At 36.6% G+C, this 23032-nt stretch overlaps 1 protein-coding gene across 18 annotated transcripts in view; it reads left to right on the forward strand.

Annotated features, from left to right (window-relative positions):
• The window catches only part of RIMS2 (regulating synaptic membrane exocytosis 2), a gene marked incomplete at both ends in the record, with an annotated part of 495649 nt that overhangs the window by 52027 nt on the left and 420590 nt on the right, over positions 1–23032 (forward strand). For 7 of the 18 annotated variants that reach the window (XM_082499090.1, XM_082499111.1, XM_082499112.1 and 4 more), the window contains 2 exons: positions 19340–19372; positions 19770–19856. The exons of the other annotated variants lie outside the window; for them this stretch is intronic. In XM_082499090.1, the coding sequence (XP_082355216.1) occupies positions 19340–19372; positions 19770–19856 (120 nt within the window). The remainder of the gene's footprint in view (positions 1–19339; positions 19373–19769; positions 19857–23032) is intronic. 18 annotated transcript variants of the gene reach the window in all.

The following is a 23032-nucleotide window of genomic DNA, read 5'->3' on the forward strand; positions in this document are numbered from 1 at the left end:
TTGTATACCCCGTTCATGAATTTTGTAATTCAGTGTAGCTACTTAAGTCCTACATCTCCATATAGTTGGTGTCTCTTTTGAGAGGAAAAATAAAGAGTATTATTTTCTGTATGAAAAAATTCAGACTGTAAGTAAGGCTTAGTTTCAAAATGTGTTGTTTCTGCAGCTGTGGCAAATGCATCCGTCTCTCTGTGCATGTTCTGTTCTCCATCAGGGTCACTTCTGCAAGTAAGAATTCAGCTCTGGCTAAGAATCCTGAGATCTTGGGGGAATAGGCCAGATAAGTTAAAAAAGATCTGGAATGTTTGATACAGGCAAGCAGTGGCACAGACAGGCCTGGCAGGGCTATGGTAGATGAACCTTCTCTGTCTTTGGTGAATGGGGATCGTCTGTATTAGTAAGTAACCATTGTGCCCAGAAATATTAAACAGTTTTAAATTTTGATTCTTGATTAATACAAATGTTTTAACTATAGGAGAGAGTATTCAGGACTACACAGGACTATTGCATTTTTTTCAGGAATGGGAATGAGAAAATTTTTAAAAGTGGTCACAGATATTCTATACCTTGTTTTGATCCTAGAAGGTAAAGACTAGGCTTTCTACTAATATTTGATTATAATAAAAAAGAAAAAAATAAATAAAATAATATGACAGCCAACATGGCTTCACTAAGCGCTAATCGTGCCTGACAAATTTTGTGGTTGCCTTCGCCTGCGTTACAATGTTGGTGGATAAGGGGAGAGCAACTGACATTATCTACCTGGACTTGTGCAAGGCATATGACACTGTCCCGCACAATATCCTAGTCTCTGAATTGGAGAGACATGGATTGACAGATGGACCACTCAGTGGATAAGGAATTGGCTGGATGGCTGCACTCAAAGGGTTGTGCTCAATGGCTCCATGTCCAAGTGGCGAGCAGCGATGAGTGGTGTTCCTCAGGGGTTGGTACTGGGACCAGTGCCATTTAACAACTTTGTTGGCAACATGGACAGTGGGATTGAATGCACCCTCAGCAAGTTTGCCGATGACACCAAGCTGAGTGGTGTGGTTGACATGCCTGAGGGACAGGAAGCCATTCAGAGGGACCTGGACAGGCTTGAGAAGTGGGCTCGTGCAAACCTCATGAAGTTCAACAAGGCCAAGTGCAAGGTCCTGCAAATGGGTTGGGACAATCCCAAGCCCAAATACAGGCTGGGTGGAGAATGGATTGAGAGCAGCCGTGAGGAGAAGGACTTGGGGGTGTTGGTTGAGGAGAAGCTCAACATGAGCTGGTTATGTGCGCTCTCAGCTCAGAAAGCCAACCACATCCTGGGCTGCATCAAAAGAAGCGTGGCGAGCAGGTTGAGTGAGGCGATTCTGTCCCTGTACTCCGCTCTGGTGAGACCCCACCTGGAGTACTGTATCCAGCTATGAAGCCCCCAGCATAAGAAGGACATGGACCTGTTGGAGTGAGTCCATAGGAGGGCTATGAAGATGATCAGAGGGCTGGAGCACCTCTCCTATGAAGAGAGGCTGCGACAGCTGGGGTTGTTCAGCCTGGAGAAGAGAAAGTTCCAGAGAGACCTTATAGTGGCCTTCCAGTACTTAAAGGGGGCGTACAGGAAAGATGGAGAGGGACTCTTTATCACGGAGTGTAGGGATAGAACGAGGGGTAATGATTTTAAGGAAGAAATCAGGAAGAAATTTTCCTCTGTGGTTGGTGAGACACCGACCCAGGTTGCCCAGAGAAGTTGTGGATGCGCCACCCCTGAAAGTGTTCAAGGCCAGGCTGGATGGGGCTTTGAGTAACCTGGTGTGGTGGAAGGTGTCCCTGCCCATGGCAGAGGGGTTGGAACTAGATGACCTTTAAGGTCCCTTCCAACCCAAACCATTCTATGATTCTATGATTTGTATTCAGACCAGGTGATCTGAATAGACAGGGCTTTAGAAAGTACTTTTCTGTTTCTGTTGGCTAGACTAGTTTTTACTGAGATGCTAGGATTGTCTCTAAAATTGTGAATTTAAATGTATTTGTGAGTCACAAAGTAATAATTAAATTACTAATTAGTTTGGTCTTGTGGATTTTATTCCAAGCTATTTGAAGAGTTGAGGAAGTCTGATGGAATCCCTTTTCTGGATATTCCGTTTGAGAAGACTATAAAAGAGCAAACACAGGTTCCCCCTTTAAAAAGTGAGGGTGGTGTGAGTGAAAGAAGAGCCAGAGAAGTAGAAGTGAATGAGTCCACTTTAATTCTCAGAAAAACAGTGGAAGAAATAAGCAAAGTTTTTGTAAGTATCTGGAAGATAAAAAAGAAATGAATAGCAGACAGTGTGGATTTATCAAGAACAAATCGTGCCAAAGAATCTAATTTAATTCTGCAACAGGTATCAGGTTCTTTAGGCAGAGAAATGGCAATAGATAACATATCTTCACTCAAGGAGGACTTTAATTTCATCTTGCAGAACATATTCCTAAGCAAGCCAGGGCAGGTGATATAGAGAAAACTGCTGTAGAATAGTAATACGTACCAGTAAGTAACAGTCAGACGGTTTTACTTAAGTATCTATGGATGGTTTTCTGTCTAAACAGAAAGATGCACAAAATGAAACTGTGGTGAAGTTGTCAAGCACTTAAAGAATGTCCAGAATGATGGAATAGGGTACACTTACAAACATGTTAGGAAAGAGGTTTAGAATTATTTTGACAAATTAGAGATACTGTCTAAAATAATGTCAACAAGGACATTATTCAGTAAATACTGTGCTTAGATGTAATCATACATTTAAATTGAAGTTAGCAACTGATTAGGTAGCAATTCCCAAGTGCAACGTCTAGGCTCTAAACTGCCTTTTATGCTGAACATGAACTTTAATTGTCCATGTTGTTATGGAAAGGCTATTTGCCATCGTAGGTTGCATAAATATTACTGTGAGGCAATCCTTCACTTCTAATCAGCACCAGTAAATGCCCAGCTGGAATGTGTCCAGTTTTGAAAACTGCAGCTCAAAATAGCGGTGGATGAGTTGACAGTAGTCAAGGTGAGATCACTAGAAAACGTGTGAGATGCTGAAGAAATTTGATATGCTTTAGGACAGAAGACTGAGGGGAACTTTAAGATTTTCAAAGGAATGAAGGGTTGCTGTTCTTAATGCCTGTAGTAGATGAAGTATTGAGCTTAAATTGCATTTGGGAGATTCAGACAAGATAGAAGGTAGTAGGTCTAATTTTGATTACACATTAAGTTATTTAATACATGTTTTCTCTTTTACTTCTCACACGTCACTGTATGTATTGAACTTGTGCTTGTGATAGACAATGACTAATGATAATAACCATGACTGAGATGTAGTGAACTCATCCTTCCATCAGTAATTTCTGCAGTTTTGAAACTCTACGCCTTGTCGTGATTTTGGGTGGGTTTTTCATGTATGGAGTACATTTTTTTTCTCTGTCACTGTCTCTTTAAGCAAAAATGCATGTACCTCTTGTCAGAAGAAAGAGGGTAGTATTTTACTTACAAAACACCAGCATACAAATTCATTAATTTATGAACTTGAGAATCACTTTTAAACTCGTTTTCTTGAAGTGAAGATTGCCTTTACTTTTCGTTTATACTGCTAGTGTGAATTTAAGAAAATACTGAATTTACAAAATTTAGTTTCATACTCCCAATTAGAAAAGGATACTGGTGTTGTAGCTCTGCAAAATGTGTTAACTAGTGAGTTTTTCAAGGATGTTTAGCATGTGCTACATTTTAAATCATAGGACTGTTGTCTGGGCTGTTTTTGATGTCACTTTGTGTTTACTAATTTTTATTTATATATAGTGTCTCCATGAATGGCAGTTCTATTCATTTTAAATGCACTCTAATTGCAAACAGACATGATTGAATACTTGTAATTAGCTGGAAACGAGAACAATGAATGCCTGCATTACAATAAAGAATTAGGAGTTAAATGATCATCCAAAGCTGTGATTCAGAATTCCGTTATTAAACATTTAGAACTTCTCTTCACAGAAGAGTTTGAGTAACATATGTTTATGAAGAATGATGCTCACAAAGGTGAGTATTTCTATAGGTAGCATTCTGTTTATGCCTCTACGAGAGGCGTAGTTTTGCTGGACGAGGAATGTGAGATCTGAGGGAACTGAAGTTCCTTTTTTCTACTCCTGCCTTCACCCTACAAGTACCTTTAACCTATCATGGCCAATCCTAAGCTTCTGAAATCCAAAACTGATCACTCTGACAAAAAAGTAGTGAGTGTTCCACATAACATGTATATCAGGCAGAGGGTTCTGGGTTCTTAATTGGTTCCTAAATTTATTCCAAGGAAACAGAAAACAAATGACATCCTTTCAGGAAGGTTAGGTGTTGAGTCAACATTGAAATGTTAATTGGTGAGAGAATACTGGAGTTTTGTTTAATTAGAGTATGATGTTTAAAGTAACACTTAAAATTTTCATTGGTATTTTGTGAAAAGGTTTAAAGGCTACCAACCTAGATACTTGATTTTGCCTCTGACTGTTGGAAAATTTTTTGTGGCTCGACTAGGAAAGTTAATCTTGGGAAAAAATAGAAGAAAGTAATCAGACAGGAGACAGTTACAGTTTCAGTTATACTTTACTTATATTTTAAAAAAATCTATGGTAAAAGTAATCACACGATTGAATTTTTTCACCATTTCTGGGAGAGAATTTTTTGATTTTTACAGAAATGTCCGTACTACTTTCAGACACCAATGTGATGTATTTTTGAAGCAGAATAAGAATGAGATTAAATGTTTGAACAACTCCTATTGATTTAGACTATAATTTATGTAAGATCTCAGAAGTTGGATAGTTTACTCAGAGGAATAGTTGTGTGTGAGTGGTTGTCCTATGAATCGAAATTAAAGAAGTGTAAATAAACACAGAATTTACTAAATAGTAATACAGTTTTTGTTTGGTTATGATCTCTCATTTTTGGATTCCAGAGTTCTTTCCTAGATCCTATTTAGAGAGTAGATGTGTTGCTTTCATTGGGCAATGGGAATAGTTACACAAATCAGATTCTCATTTCAGTCTTCATTCCACGATGCAGAGAGATTAAATTTAAGAATTTTTTCACTGATTATTAAACCAATTTGCTGAATAACCTATAAAAAGACACTGAAGGAAATTAACACCCAAAGAGAAAATAAATATATAATGTCACTACGGCCTTGAAATTTAGTACAGCCTGATTCATCAACCTGGATTGTACTCTGGAACATCAAATTTAATGGACCCAAACCATCCCATTTCTCAAGCTGGTGTAGCAGGATTTTAGTAGGCTGAGTAAAACCACTACTGACTCAACCAGGAACTGTCTCAGTTAGATTCAGCCACCGTCCAATGCAGAGGTTCCTATGTGGCCAGGAGTTAATGAAAATTAATCAAAATGATATAGTTTTAGCTTTTAAAACTATTGGTATTCTCAGCCAAAGCAAGATATTTTGGAGAGGCTAAGGCATTCTGATCAGAGAACCTTACATCTTAGTTTGAAAGAAATAATTTTCTTTAATATTTATAGCAGAACATTTAAATGCTTTTAAGCTTCTGCTTAGTGTGCAATTTGTGATATGGAAGCTATTTGAAAGAATTTTAGTTCTGGGCCAAAATTGTTAAAGATTAATCTCACCAATGTGTTCTGCAAAAGTTTTTCTTTTTTTTTTTTAAAGTGGTATTTCCTTCATGAATTAGACCAGATGAGTTGATTTCTGTTTAGAATACTTTTACCAAAGCAGTTCCTCTTTTAAGACAGATAGTATTCTTTGAACATCAGTTTCAAAACCTTAAAAGTTGAAACTAATTGTAGAGAGTGGAATGTATGCAAATTTGTTGATAGTTTCAAATCTGGCTATGTTCATAGTGCTGGGTTATGTTCATCTCCTGAGCCTAATGCCTGGTCACTAGATAAAAATAATTGTGAACAGTTAAAACACTCCAGTTTAATTGATATCTGTGATAAAACGTTAGAATCACTTTGCTTGCTAGTTGTAAATACACCTGTACAGCATAAGAAATAAAAATTTCCACAAAAAATATCAATTTAAATAAACTCCTCAGACTAGGAGACCCTTATTCATACAACAAGGAGTACAAGACAAGGGGACTCAAAAAAAGAATCAGAAAAAGTCTAGAAAAATTTGATGAGTTCCAAGTATTATCTAAATTTAATTCACTTTAACAGAAAGATGCAAATAGCAAACGTACCCCAACAGAGTATAGATCAAAGGAGACAGGGAGACAGAAATAGTAAACCATTCCATAAAAAAATAGACTGATACCTTTTATTTCTTAGTCAAACATTGATTCAGGCTTATAAAACCAATGGAAAAGAACATTTCCCTTATTATAAACTCTGTTACTATAGCTAGTTATGCAGACAGTTTATAATAATATATTTATTAATCTAGCTCTTCCGTGCTTCAAGTGAACCACCAGACAACATCTGTTTTTAAAGAAAACCATTTGTGCTTTCTTGCAGGAGCATGTAAACTGGGTGTTGTATTTACCTCAAATATCTCATGTAGACAGAGAGATTGTATCACAGATAGATGAGATTATATCACAGTAATTTCCAGTGATTTCCCAGATATAAACAAATACATTCTGTAGAATATGTGAATAGAGAATTCAAAGTGAGCTAAAAGTATTCCCATTTATATTTTTATTCAATTAATTATATTTGCAGAAAAAACCCCAGTATTTTGTGGTTTATTCTCATAAAAGAAGGTCTTAAGAATATTGGAATTATTCCCTCAGAAAGTATTAAAAAAATTTCTTTAATAATAATATAATTTCCACCTCTCAAGATTTATGTGAACAGCAACAGCAAATCAGCAAAAATGGATGATTTCTTGATAAATTCGGTATTAAACATGGACATATCTATGATATATGTAACTACATTTTCTGTTCTTTAACAGGAAGATGGCACAGTAAAGTTTGTGTCAGTAAGAATAACACTTTCCTAGATTAAAAAATCTATTTGAAAGTATTGAGACAAAAATTTTATGGAACAATAGACTCTGCATTACTCTTGTATTTCTCATTTATTTTTCTTCTCCTGGTTTTTAATTTCCTGTTTAAATCTTAGATTCTAATCTTGTTTTCATAGCAGAAGCTGTATTGTTTCTTTTTTGATAGGGAACTTGTATTTTTTGTGCCATTTAGTAAGCTGGCCTTACTGATGAAGTACGTGTACTGACAATAGCACTGTTTATTATATGAGGGTCATTCAGAGCTTCATGTATGAGTGGATGTAGGACCTAAGTCTACCCTACAGAGGGGCTCTCTGTAACGCTGATTTTAAAGAGGCTGAGCACAAGAACAAATTCATGATATTTGTTATTTCTGTTCCTGTTATTTCCTCTGCAAGGAATCCTTCTCTAGGATTGCCTGCACTCTGGAAGAAATCTGAATCCATTTCACGCAATTAAGTGTCACAGTCTGAGCAATACTAATTTAGTATCTATTGTGTAGTTGTTAAGCTCTTTAATGTATATGATTTTCACCCGGTGAATACACTATAGCTAATAATGTTATAAAATCCCTATTTAACAGGCAAAATAACATATCAAGAACAAAGTAATTACTAATGCATTTCAAATTGATTACAGAGTTAAAATGAATTTTTATTTAATTCACCTGCTAGCAGCTGAGCCCAGGGTTGCATATTTCACTGTAGCAGCTGGTGACAGTACAAGCATCAAGGAAAGCAATTTCTGCAGGAGATGCTTGGAATGCCATCTACTGTTGAAGAAGCAAAAAAACCCAAAACCTCTACAACCAAAACCCCTAGCAGAACCTGCCTTTTTGGAGTATTTTGTTCTGAAATGAAACTCTAGTTACATTGTTACATGTGTACTTTTATTACTTGTGAGGCCATCTTTTTTGCAGACTATTTAAAATCTATTATGTAGAATTCAACTAAGGCTCTGAAATGGGATTAAATGTGTTTGATTTGAGTGTCCTAGCTTTTGTATCACTTACATTTAGGCTTTCTGCTTTGTTTTATGAGTTCCCTGTGAATTTCAGTTAGTTGCAAAACAGTTTGAAGCATAAGTAAAAAATTAATTCTCGTATTTCCAATATAGAATTAATAGAAATTACAGTAAGTAAGGAAAGTTGCAATCCAGACGTGCTAATAAATATTCCTTAAAAGTCCTTCTGATTAAACTTTTCATTTAAATGGAATGAAGTATTAAGAGAAAGACCTTTCTCTGGAAAAAAAGAAAACAACGCTTTTTTTTTGGTCTTTTTAAGAAAAAACATTTTAGATGTTGTATTTGATTGTCTTTTACTGTAGTTCACTCTTGTAAAATTGTGCATGGAAGTTACAGATTTATTCAAGCTTGAGTAGCCTTTAAAACCTGTATGTTACATTGGGATATATTTATGTATATGTTATTACTATCAATGATATTGGTCCAGTCCTGTTCAATATGTTCATCAATGACCTGGATGAAGGGATAGAGTGTACCATCAGCAAGTTTGCTGATGACACAAAACTGGGAGGAGTGGCTGACACACCAGAAGGCTGTGCCACCATACAGCGTGACCTGGACAGGCTGGAGAGTCGGGCAGAGAGAAACCTTATGAAATTCAACAAGGGCAGGTGTAGGGTACTGCACCTGGGGAGGAATAACCCCATGCATCAGTACAGGTTGGGGGCTGACCCCCTGGAGAGCAGCTCTGTGGAAAGGGACCTGGGAGTCCTGGTGGACAACAGGACTACCATGAGCCAGCAATGTGCCCTGGTGGCCAAGAAGGCAGATGGCATCCTGGGATGCATCAAGAAAAGTGTGGCCAGCAGGTCGAGGGAGGTCATCCTTCCCTTCTACTCTGCCCTGGTGAGGCCACATCTGGAGTACTGTGTCCAGTTCTGGGCTTCTCAGTTCAAGAAGGACAGGGAAATGCTGGAGAGGGTCCAGCAAAGGGCTACAAAGATGATTAGGGGATTAGAGCATCTTTCTTATGAGGAAAGACTGAGGGACTTGGGTCTTTTTAGTCTAGAGAAAAGAAGACTGAGGGGGGATCTTATTAATGCTTATAAATACTTAAAGGGAGGGTGCCATGTAGATTTGAACAATCTTTTTTCAGTGGTGCCCAGTGATAGGACAAGAGGTAATGGGCACAAACTTGAACATAGGAAGTTCCATCTTAACATGAGGAGGAACTCTTTACTTTGAGGGTGGCAGAGCACTGGCACAGGCTGCCCAGAGAGGCTGTGGAGTCTCCCTTTCTGGAGACATTCAAAACCCACCTGGATGCCGTCCTGTGCAACTTGCTGTAGGTGACCCTGCTTGGGCAGGGGGGTTGGACTAGGTGGTCTCCAGAGGTCCCTTCCAACCCTGACCATTCTGTGATTCTGTGAAATATATGCATTTTGGTCATGAGCAAGACAATATAATTCACAGTCATCAAGTTACAGTGATCTCCATTTCCATAAGTAAAGTATGGCTTACTGTGATGCAGCTATTGTAGTATGTTTCATACATCCTGTAGGCAAGACTATAAAACTATTTAGTTTTTTCTATTACACGAAATATAAAAGATTATGGTGGTAGACCTAAGACCTAAGTGGTATTCCAGCACTCACACTGTGAAACCTGATTGTTTTTGAAGTAACATTAGGTATAAGAGTAAAGTCTTAAGAATTGTATTGGAGGAAAATTTTCTTTCCAATTGACTGTTTGTTAAACTTATAAAAATGTAGGAAAACAAACAAGCAAAACCAAATCTTGACTAAATTCAAACTAACAACAGTAATTAAGTAAAAGGTAATTAGAATTTTCTTCAATTTTATTTAAAAGTAGATACATTCAAATGAATCCTAACTGTCAAAAATTATTCTTTGTTAGGAGATTGTGCTGTATATATAACTCAAATATTTTTCAACCCAAATCTCACTTGAGATTTGCTATGGGGTCCCTGTAATTACATAGAATTGCATTTGCTAATATATCCTATGTGACAATTGGAAAATTTTGCCTTTGTCCCTTTCAAAATGAGAGGAAAGTCCAATATTTGACTCCTGCTGTTTGAGGTTGAATATTTGTTTTCCTTAAATCACCTGCCTGAAATATCCATGCATCTGCAGGATTTATAAGAGTATCATTTATTAAATTGGAGAGAAAAAATTAAACCCAAATAAACCGGTTTAGTTTTTTTTTTTCCCAATGAACTTAAATATACATGTTTTTAAAGCTTAGCCAGCTAAAATTTTGTTAACATAGTTTAGAACACTCTGAACATCCCGAGCGGAGGCATTTACTGCTTATGTAGAGGCCTTGAAGAAGTGTTAGGCCCCTATGTGAGGCTTTTCAGCCTGTACATAGTACGAGCGCTGAGATTATGGAGAAGTCAGGGCTTTTCAGATTGTGCGAGAGAGGCATAATTGTGACCAAATACACTGCAAGAAAAATGACAAATTATTGTCTCACAATGTAGCTTCTTAAAGAGAAGAAAGTTGATGCTTGTAGGAACATAGCCTTTTTTTTGTCTAGAAAGGAGTCCACTGACAGAACAAACCTATTAAATTCAAGGAGGTATTTACCTATATCTCATGTCCTTGAGATTGGATTTGGAAATTCATTCTAGTGAAGAATTTGTGTAATACTAGCTGCTCTTTAAACGAGCCAATAGAAACTGAATAGGTAAACCTCTATTAAAGAAATATTTACTAAGGCTCAAGGGCTCCTTAAAACTTGCTTGCTTTTTCTAACTGCTGTCCTTGACAGCCTTCATATGCATTGACTGGATCTTTGTCTTGCTCTTACTGCGTTTCTAACAGAGGCTAATATTTAATTTTACATGTTGCAAGTGAGCCGATCGGATCTTGCAGCTATTATATATGGTGTCAGAGGTGAACAACTAACAGGTAATGGATAATTTAGCCAGAGAAGATCAGACTGGTGAAACTCCTAGTTCAAGAAAGTTGGCAGTGTGACAACCTGAGAAAAACTTAAACTTCTGGAACGTTAAGATTGGCAGACACTTCTTCACTGAATATATTTTCTTGTGTTAATCTTGTTTATACAGGATGAATAATGCTACTGTCTTCTAGCTATTTTTATTGCCCCTCTTTGACAACTTTGCTTGATCCAAGACTTTCTATTAATTATTGCTTTATAATTCTTGTTTTTCCTAGTTTTTGTACATGCCTTGTTCTGCCAGCGGACACAAGATACCCGAGTGGGAAGCAGCTGGCATATTCCACATGGCAACCAATTATAATGCTGACGGTTACAAATTCCCACTTACTCGCTGGTAGCCAAAATACTCTTTTGTTTGCTAAATACAGGAAAAAGCCGCAGTAGCCATTTTACACAATGTGGTAGGTTTGGACAAACACTAGATTTTTAACATTGACCTTTTAATATCACCTCCCTGGTCAAGGCCTCCTGCTTGCCTTTTTGGATAACCTTCAAAAGAGAGCATTGATCCACAAATTAATTACTGGAACTGCACATAACATAATGGCTTCCATACACGTAGTACTTATTTGTCATTACAGTTGTACTACAGTCATTTCCATGTGTCCGGATTTGTGATTTTGACACTCATTTTATGGTTTTACTATCAACACTGTAACAGAAAGGAAAAAGTCTGACCAAGGTAGGAAAGGTGTGAGAAGTGTGAGAGGTTTAGTTTCTGGAACACAGTGTCTCTGTCTCTTACTCCAGAAACAAATAATAGGAAACATTTTTGCCCTGAAGAGTTCATATCCTAAGATGATCAGAGTCTTATTTATTGTGTTGGTTCTGAAATAATCACAACATACTGTCACTCTCTGCTGTTTTAGATTTGAAACTACAGGGCTGTTGGGCAATATGTTTTCAGTTGCAGCGAGCCACATTTTAGTGTATATTTTCTGAAAATATTAGTGTCAAATTTTCATGTTGAGACTTGTTTATCTGGAACCTTTGATAAAACCATCCTGTTTCTAATTATCATCTCAATGTCAGAGTAGTCTTAATCTTACATAATTTATTATGTTTATGGGTGATGTTCATCTGAGGTTCATGTAGGGAGCTCATTCAGCCTTGACTATTATTATACAGGAGCACGTATAGGTCTGTGCTTACCCGTAAAGTGTGTATGGTACTTTCTTGTTTCTCTTGTATATTTAATATCACTTCAGTTTGGCCTTCAGGGATGTTAACCTCTTCACCTTGGATTTAGATAGGTTTTAAATTTATTCTGTGTTACAGGTATTGTTTCTAGACCAAGTACCCAACTTCTCTCCCTGCTTGTTCACAAATATCAAATGTCCAATTACTTCTCAGCTTCTGATCTCAGAGGTGCTTTTGTGGAAACTGCTGACACTTTTGTTACAAACAGGTCCAAATTAGTCAGGAAAATCACCTACACACTTCTTCAGGGGATCCTTCTTAATTCAACTACCTATACTCTCTAAATTAATAAAAAACTTGGAGTGGTCATGTAAAATAAAGACTTTAATTTTGATCAAAAATAATTAAGATGAATGTTCTTATAGCATCAGTAGAATAATCAATGCAGAGTATCAATTCAGTTAATATGTAAATATTTTACAGTTATTCAGTTGACATGGCAATTATATTTAACCTCCTTAACTCTATTTTCTTGGAGTTAAACATACTTACATAGTTTAATTTAATCTATAGAGATGCCCTCTTTCAAGGAAATAGCTGATTTTGCACATATTTGACTGCGTGACTGTGTTAACTCCACTGTTTTGTCAAGAGTAGGTGCAGGCAAAGTTATATATCGTGTATGTGTCATGTATCTTGACTTCTGACGTGTGAGATAGTCACTGCATACTAATCCTTTTTTTTAAGTTTGCCTCCTGGTGCAGGGCGTATAATTGGGATACTGTTACAAAGATTTAGAAAAAGAAAAGAAAGAGTCCACAGCAGGCAATCTAGGAAAATGGCTTAATGGACCTTGCACCCTAAGACAGGGTGGTGGAAACCTCTGAATGTGGCTGGTGCTGATAATCTTCCCCCCTTTTCAGTACAGTCCCTATTTAGACTGAGGGAACAGGCACCCACAATGGTTTACATATAGCTATGCACTGGATGCCATTTTTGGTGAGAAAGAGTAGGACAAAAGGGAAAATGAGAAGGGAAAGGAGGTAAAATTTTATAATTGTTTTTTGAAATCTTATTTTATTTTCAGTGCCATTTTCCAGGGTATATTGGGGAGAAAGTTTTTCTACATTAAGAAAAGTTTGTGATGGTAAATGCTTTTAAAAGATTATGATGTTCATGTAGTACGAGAATGGGAATATATAAATTCCTGAGAAAAACTGTTACATACCTTAATCAAAATCTTTTAAAAGTGCTGAAAACTGAAATCACTCGCTTTTGCTTTCCTTACCAGCTTCCCAGGCAGTCTTCAGCCCAGTTCATGTTGGGTAATGCTATATTTTTTTTTTTTGAAGATTGTTGGGAAGTATTAATTTAGTAATTATATTTTTAATTTGTGAAAAGTTTAATGGAGGGATTCAACAGTGATCTCCTTTTTATTCTTTTCCTTTAATGTGTAATCAGTGTTTTGGAACATAAGTGATGAGCCACAAAATGCAGAACTCCCAGCTTGTTGATGATACTTAGTTAAACATTTCCAATGGCAAGGGTAATTTCTTCTCCTTTGTAAGTATGGCAAGGATTTACCTCTAGCTTGAATTCTTAACGGACTTTGACATTTGGTAAGCAGCATGTATGACCACAAAACATGAAAAAAATTGTTCATCTAGTGCATATTGGGTACCTACACAATTTAGTGTATTAACATAATTTAAGTTGGGTTTTTTGATCTGCTTATGAATTTTTTTTGAAGTGTCTGTCATTTAAAATGATATGCCCTGAAGGATGTACGTCTGTGCTTTTCAGATGGGTTAGAAATTCTTTGGTCAGGTGATGGAAGCATCAGTTTGTAAAGGATGGCTTTAAAAATATCTCCTTAATAGGCATTTGTTAGTAATAGCCCTTTCATAAGATTTTTTTGCTGGTAAAGGAACTATCACAAGCATCACAAACACAGTGATACCCTCTTTTTACTTACAGGACTTGGCTTCTACATAATACTTTTTACTTTTCAGAATACTCTATAGTAGTCCTGTGAATTGGTAGTATCTCCATTTTTAGACTTCTGTGCAAGAAATAGCAGTATCTAACTTAAAATCCATAAACTGAATTTATAGTTTTGTCTTCACTCTTTGCTTTTCACTAGGTTTGCATCGACAAGACAATTTCTAATTATCAAATGATTTTGGAATATTTCAAACCTGCTAATAATTGGAGACAGTTGTTAATGACAGAGAGAGAATACTGTCTTCGCTTCAAAGATTGTGTGTTGGCATCTTGACTCTTGAGAGAGCTTCTGGCTCCGTACTGTTGTCTGGGCTAGTGGGGCCTGGAATGCAAAGAAGAACAAATGCAAATCCTGAGTACAGTTTTCAGTTTAATTCCCTTTATAGTGTCAAGTAGTTAGCATTCATGTCGTTGTTTTTGTTTGAAAGATAGCAGCTCTATAGATGTTTGGATTTTTTTAATGTGTATAACTAGAAATATATATTTGAGGCATTCTTCTCTCAATTATTCTCTACTTCTTTGCTGTGAACACAGCTGGATGTCAATGTTAGTATTGTATCTGTAGAGGAAGCAAAAGGTGAAGATTCTTTTTATAGATATGAGACTATGCCTCATTGTTCCTGTATGATTTGCTGTAGGAAAACCAGATAGTTCTGCACATTAATATTTAATCTCATCTTAATTCTTAATCAAGTTTAGTGTAACATGCATTGCTTATTGAGACTACTGTACTTATATTGTGCTTTGGGTTTTGGGCCATTAGGCTCTATGTTCTCTAAACTTAGAATTTCCTACAAATGTCCCACTCTCTGGACTTCATAGGCAATATATTTAATAAAAATAGCTACTGTAGGAGCATCAACAGCTTCATTGAATTGATACCAGCGACATCAATTACGACATTAATTGTAATAGCAAATACATATTTAGATGTTTTTGTTCATGGGTGAGGGAAATCAGAATCCCCCCCAAAAGTCTTATTTGTATTTCCAATCCTCTCAGCTTCAACAAAAGGGCTAGAAAAAACTTCAGTCCATCTATCCTCTTCTAATCACCTCACTCAGGTGGTTAGGAGATAAGGAGAGCATAGAAAGCTACTGAGCAGAGAACTGTAGCTAGTGACCTGTAACGTTTTTAAATGAAAGTGACTTAGAGTGTTATACGGATTATGCTCCACTCAGTGTTCCTAGAAGACATTAGATACACCCAGACTATTCCTGCAGATCAGATCTCCTTGTGCTTGTAGGTCTGTGGATGGCAGAGTTCTGAATCTTGAGAGCACTGTAGATACTAAGATGTTTACCCCTGCCAAGGATGGCTGATTCTGAAATCTGGATTTCCCCAAACTTCACTGGGGGACGACTAGATACCTGTTTCACTTCAGATATCTAGGAGGTCTAGAGTGTGTTTTAGGGTTCATTTTCATGGATTTAGGCACCTGAATTCTGCCCCCATGTTTTTGTGGCTATATATCCAAGCATGTACAAGTAGAGAAGAGGTCTGATAACAGAGTGCTTGTTGGTTTACCTGTGACCAAAACATCTTTTGGGAAGAACGCCTTACGGTTTTCTCATAGTAGATTTTAGAGAGGGGCTTTTATTGATGGCATTTGATTGAAGAATAGAAAAGTATTAGGAGTTTAAAGGGCTAAGAAAATGTTAACATTTTCACATTTTCACTGCCTTTTTTCCTGTTTCCCTTTTTCTTGTTCTCTTCCCTCTTCTTTCTGTTCTGTTCTCTGTGGCAGTGGGATTAGCCATAATCTTTGAGGAAATTTTTAGTGCATGGAGAGGATCTAACTTCAAAAAGTGTTCACTGAGACTTAAGATAGAACCTAGTGATGCTAGCTCTTGGAAAAGATCAAAGGGCTCTGGCACTTGCACTGTGAAGGCTTGCAGAAGAACACAAGGAGAATGGTGCTATGAATGTTTCAAAGGGCAGAGGTTCCCAATGACGCAGTGCAAGGTGCAAAAATTCCTTATTGTTGACAAGTAGAAAAACCTGGCTTGTTTTCAAGTGAAGTAGTACATGGAGTTATGATCTGTGCAAAACAATTGTGACAGAAACTTCAGAGTCTTTGAACATTTTAGAATTAATTTCGTGCTTGTGCAAAGCGTTGAGTGAATTCCTGTAATGACAGAAATAATCAAAATTGAAAATAGGTGGTAAAGTATTCAATATTCTGCACTGTTAGCATTCATTGTCCAGTCACTGTTGATCAGACACATTATCTGCAGCCTGTTGGTGGTTTTACTAAACAGGTATAAATTGCAAATTGTTTCTAGTGAATAACTAGAACTGGCATTGCTCTTGGCAGAGTTTTGAGAGGATAAGATTGAAAAGATGTGGGAAGGCAAAATGAAGACAGGTAGTCTGGAAGAAGCAGAATGCAATCATACTGCTTGGGGTTTTTCAGCTTGCCTCTTGAGTAAATGGAGGTTTGGGGTTTTTTTTTGACCTGTCAGTCCACTTCTTTTAAGCAATTATTAGTTGCTGAATTTTGAAAGGGGGGAGAAAGCAATGCATATATATGGGAGTACATAATCTAGCAGTTCTTGTAACCAAAGGAGATACAACTGTATATGTATATATGGAAAGAGTAAGAATCTGGAGTCTCTTCAGTCCTGTTCTGTCTAGAAAAAGCTATTTAAACCACAGCAGTGTTAAAAACACATTCTGTGTATTTTACCTAATATGTCATTATTTCTATCAGTTACTACATCGTCTACTCCTAATTTCATCTGATTGAAGTGTCTTTTGGAAAGACAGTAGCAGGCATTAGCCTATGGTTTGCTAATTTAGATCCAGAATCTCTATCTATTCTCTGACCTTGAAAGATGGGTGTCTGTCCTGTACACCTGAAGGGTTCAGGCCTGTTGGTCCACAGCATGAAAATTAGTTTAATTTCATATGGTAGAATCTATTTTTTTCAATAAATTTTTTCATAATTTCTTTTCAAATTGTAGCTTGCCCTCCATGATTGTTGTAAATTTAAGGAAGATCGTTGCCTAATCCAGGGATTGAAGGATGTATGGAGAATGCTCAAGGAATGCGTCACAGTTATATAATAATGGAAGCTGTTGTCCTGACATAACTGTAGTGTTGGAAAGTGTGTAGTGGATAAGACACAGGATTGTAAGAGGAGAAAAGATTATTTCATAGGAGATATACTTTGAATTGTGATGTCAAATGATATTCGGACTTAAAACACAGCATTCTTATAAAATTCTGGGAAAATAATTTTAAATGCATGTTTTCAAAGTGTCTTCTAATAGGCAATATTTTTATTTAATGGTGCTAAACTAAAAATCCAGTTGTAAGATTTTAAAAAATACCAAGGATTTGCAGCTGCAATTGAAGTCACCGAACATATACTATTATGTTAAGATGCTTGATCCCCTTGAAAAAAAGATTTCAAACAGTACACTCAGAATTAGTGTGCACTGTTGCAATTTTGGTCTTACTCTATTATGATTTCAGTTCCACGTGAAAAAAATTGACCATGGTCACTATCCAAATCACTATCCAAAGGGAAGATGTTGATTGTAGTCTGATTATGTGAAGTGCTCAGACTTCCTTTGTTTATTTCAATAGAAAAATTCACAATGAAGTAATAACTTAAAAGTATCCAGTAAATACGTTTGGGGGTCATGTACAGAGCAGAATATAAGGAACCATGGACTAGCTACATATTCAGTTTTCGTTGTCCAGTTGCCAGGGAGGTGATATTTACACTGCCTAGCTCTAGGCATGTGATTTAGGAGCTCTGAATCATTGTCTGGGAGTGTTTCCTTCTCACTGTTGACCTTATAGGCCTTTTAGGTTCTTACTGTTGGGGAATCTGAATTAAATGTCCTAAGCTGCCTAGTGAAAAAAGTATGGAAAAGCTTCGATTCCCTGCCCCTCCCACTCCTCGCCCTTTGAATTTCCTGTGTTGAAAAACTAGTACAGAATCTCATGGTTAAAGATAATATTATGATTAAGACGCATGGTAGAGTGGAATTGTGACCGTGTGAGAAATTTTTATTTTCGTATTTCTTAACTTTGGAGTATATCTGCTTTTCTTCTTTTTTTTTCTTTTTGTGGTACTGGAACATTTATTTGTACATAAATTTACAAAATGCTGAAGAGGCAAAACCATGCTAGAAGACTTTTTACTGTGTGCTGCATGTTCAGTTTTCTTTTTCTGTAGTCAATTTTGGAAAATTTTTAGTCTGTCTTGGTGTCCACTTGTTTAGTTCCTGTGTAGTCACTGAACCCTGTGTATAGAGGTATTCACTTGGTTATCGTACGAAGGAGATGTGGATCTATTTTGATGAGCTTTAATTTTCTGTTCAACATTAAACATCTGCTTAAATTTGGAGCCTGCACTCCCGTTTATTTAGGTGAGAGAGGATTTTTAGAGGCATTCAGAATATCTACTTAGGAACCTTTTTAGATTTTTTTGAACACATACTGAAGCTAGATGCTATCTTGATATTTAAGACACATATCTGCAATCAGAGGATGTAAATATTCCTGTGAGTATATGTCTCCATTCTTCAGTTCAGTGGACAGGAATAGTATAGAACATCATCTTGCTCACTCAAATTAAAGCATGTATTTTCCTAATAAAATATTAGGACAAATATTAATCAGTACTATACATACATAGTGTGTGTATTATCTATTTATTATTTTTTAGCAAGTCCTAGTAAATTTTAGTCAAATTCCTTATCTTTCCTTCCTTAGTTTTTAGAGTTACATTGTCTGCAGACCCTGACATCACTGTTGTTTAATAAATATAGTGCAGATTTTCCTTTAATCTATTAGTGCAGGATATTGCATTTTAAATGGCGTGTTACATGTTATAAATTCTCCTTATGATAGGTAATTTGGTTGCAAATAAAAATTAAAAAAAATATCTTATGGTTAACATAATCAAAGCACCTTCCTTTGCCTTTATAGCTGAATGTATTGCTGGGAATGTTCTAACGTGATACTCTGTCCAATGAATTGGAAGCCAGTTATAGAACATCACCGATTTCATTTTGTAACTAAAAGTTTTAGATACTTGGCATTCCCCATTTTTAATCCTAAATGGAAATAAGCACAGAATATAACTTAAAATAAATGTACAATAAATATTAAATGAGTTTCTTTTAACTTAAAGTAAGAACTTTCTCCTGCCCGTGTGATAGCGATCGTAGAACTCCAGGGTAGTTGTTTTACAATATGTTGCACTCAGTTGTGCAAACTTATCTTTTTAGGGTCAAAGAAGAGCAAAAACCACAGCTGACACAGTAAGTAAAATATCTTAAAAATGCAGTAGGCTTGACTTTTCTATCTTTGCCATGTTCTGCTTTCTGCACCTTTGATGGTATTAGCTTTCACTAATACCTGATAGGCTGCAGGTAGTTTGTCATCTGCTTCCTGACTGGCTTGTAAGAGAGCTGCCTGCAGCTTCTTACTTCATCCACATGTTAGCTGGATGTAGGTTCCTCTTGCCTGCTTGTGGACTGGTGATCTGTAAAACTTTATTTCCCTTACATCCTTAGTGGCTGACTTAGTATTGCAGCTAACATTCCCATTGGCTCTAGCTTTTCCGCCTGTATATTTCTATTAACATTGGATAAGAAAACATTTAAACAAGTCTGGTTTTATTGGTTATTCAGTCACATTATTTGCTTATTTAAACAGGTGGTTTCCCTTTAGTGGGATCACTGAGCTGGTAAATAACGTTCTTCAACCACAGCAAAAACAGCAAAATGAAAAGGAGCCCCAGACGTAAGTAAGCTGCTCTCTGTAGACTTAAGTAATGTCTGTATAGCATTAAAACATACTAGAGAGTATGTTTAAAATAACTGCCCATTTAGAACATCCTGCTGAGGGCATTTTCAAGCTGACACCGTTTGCTTTCTGACCCCTCATTTGCAAAGGGAAAATTGAAAATCAGGTTGTGCTCTCCTTATCAGTGGTTACATTAGAATACAATCTGAGGAGTTACCGCTGCTCCATTTGCTTTTTTCTGCAAATGCTCCATACGTGAAACTCCCAGTTACATTGTGTGTTTTCTGTGCATGAGGAGCTGGAATGATGACATGTAGTATTATATATAGCATGTCTATGCACATGCATGGTATTTGTGATATTGGTCATGCATAGAATGCTATACAAATCTACAAAATGTGTATGAAGAGCTTTTTAAAGGACCAGGAAAATGTTCATTTCATTTTTTTTTCATGCTTCTAAAATATCTGTAAAGTTTCAAAACTTTAGCAGATATAGGGTGAAATCTTGGTTCTGTTAAAGCTGAGGGAATTTTGACTTTGACGGGGCCAGTATTTCATCCATGGACCTTTTACAGTGTTAAGCCGGTATGAGAGCCACATGAAAAATTTTGCTTTTCTTGCTGTCTGAAAACTTCAAGATTTAACAGAAACTGGCAAAGCTAGACATTCAGTCTTAGAGTAGAACTTAATGAATGAAGCTGAAAATATTCTTTTCATAATGAGAAACTAAAAAATGTGTATTACTTCAAATTTTCAAATTCTTACAATGTGATTTCTGATATTATTTAAGCTTTAAACAGTTTTAAGTTGTTGTCTTTTCTTTCTTCTAAAGGGGAATGCCTTGTAGGTTCACATGATAAAAGAAATACTTGCTTTTGAAATCATGCATACCTGAGTTAAAACATGCGTATTACTTGTTGTTAATTATTTTCCAGCCAGTATCAGTTTCAGTTTATTTATTTTTAAATATGTATATTTAAGTGGAGTTTCATACTTGCAGGCCATGAAAGCTGTGTATTATTTTTTTGAGAATACACAGTGAGAAATTTTCACAAAATTAAACAGAAATAGGCCATAAACTTTATATTCTGTAAAGCAATGTAGTATTCTGAGCTCTGTTTCTGATATCCTCACTTAAGTTCTTATAAAATGGGATATAATATTAATAGTGAAGTTTTTCTTTATTGGTTATTGTTAGATACTGGCAATATTACATTTTGCTCATAACACCTCAGTACCTCCTTTGCATTCCCAGTTTCCTTAATGCAGCAGAGTTTGTCCTGCTTACCGATGTGTGTATGAAGCATATGGCTTTGAAGAAACTGAAAATACTATATACTTAGTGTAAACAGTTGAGTTACAGTTGCCAAAAAGTATTTATAAATGGTTACTGTTATGGAAGGATATTTTTGAACGGGGATCTCTGGGAACCGGCTTTGTTCAGTGTTTTTAAATAACTAAGAAAAGAATTAAGTTGTATACTCATTGAATTTACAGATGGCACAAGGCTGGGAGAAATGTAACATCCAATAGCAGGACTATATTCCAAAATTATCCTGAAAAATCCAAACTATGATTATGATGCCATTCAAAATATAAATGCAAGGTGGTGTAGATATGTAGGGATAGTTTATGTGGTTGACATAGGATAGAGAAAAACGGTAGAAGTTCTTTGGCAGAGAATCTTGGAGCCATAATAGCATGTAAATTGAGTAGGAGCCAGTATTGTGAAAGAGATAAATATCGTACTGGAATGTATAGACACTAGCCTGGAAGTACTGTGAAGAAGTTTTCACTCTGCTAAGCTTTAGTAAGGTCTGTCCTGGAATAGTATGCCCTTTTTTGGACACCATCCTTCAAAAATGGTGTGGAGCAGTTGGGCTTCAGTGGAGAGTAATAAGAATGAATAATCAGATGTCTAAGAAACATGGCATATATAAGGAAAGATTTAAACCTATGAGGTGATTTATCCTCCTGAAGAGAAAAGCTCAGAGGATGGAGATGGACAAATCTTTAATTATGCAGAAAGTTGCTGAAAATGGTAAGGATATAATCTCTTCTCCATGCCTCTGATGGGGAAGCAGAAATGAGTAAACTGAAGTTGCATCAGGGAGGGTTCGGCTTGGTAGGGAAAACTTTTTAATGGAAAGAAAACTTAAAAAGCTTGCGTAGTTTGCCTAGAGCTTCAGTAGTGTCACTGAAAATCTTAAGGAGTGAGTTTGGCAAGTGTCTGTTAGAAGAAACACAAGTGTAGCGGGTCCTGCGCTGGGACAAGAATGGACTAAGTGACTTTTAAAAGCGTCTTCCAGCACTGTTTATTTGTGATAATTTCATTAATTTATTAAGAAACATGATTTATTTTTGTAATTATTGTAAACTTTCAAGGAGAAGATAGAACAGAAATACTAATGGTGCGACTTCTTTATTTAATTTCTTTTTCTAACTTTAATGGCTTTCAGAGAACTGTTGTACCTGGGAGCATTGTGGGATACTGGGGAGCAGCATGGAACTCTGTATGTCTGAAGAAATTTTTACCACTATCCATACATATTGGGGCATTTTCCACTTGAACTCACTGTCAGTGTCTGAGTCTGTAATGGATTTCAAGATATATCTGGCTGTCTAATCTGGGCAGGACAAAATATGGTAGAAAAGGAACCATAGTAGCAGTTGAAAACATAAGGTATCATGTTACAAATTTTGGTTTTGCTCTGGTGAAAGTGTTTTTGAAGAACAGTTGACCATGTGTCCTTATGGGGCAGAGGCAGGATTAGTCTAAAGCCCTTGGACATGAATTCCGTACCACAAAATCACAGAATGGTTGAGGTTGGAAGGGACCTCTGGAGGTCATCTTGTCCAACCACCCCTGCTCAAGCTGGGTCACCTGGAGCCAGTTATCCAGGATCATGTCCAAATGGCTTTTGAATATCTCCAGGGCTGGAGACACCAGAACCTCACTGGGCTACAGATATATGTGCTAGTGCTCGGTCACCCCTATAGTGGAAAGTGTTCCCTGATGTTCAGAGGGAACCTCCCGTGTTTCAGTTTGTGCCCATTGCCTCTGGTCCCGGCACTAGGCACCACTGAAAAACACCTGGCTCTGTCCTCTTTGCACCCTCCCTTCAGCTATTTGTGTATATTGACAAGATTCCTCCCTTAACTTTTTCTTTG

Source organism: Vanellus vanellus, assembly GCF_965231255.1.
Source record: "Vanellus vanellus genome assembly, chromosome: 2".
Classification (NCBI taxonomy): Eukaryota; Metazoa; Chordata; class Aves; order Charadriiformes; family Charadriidae; genus Vanellus; species Vanellus vanellus.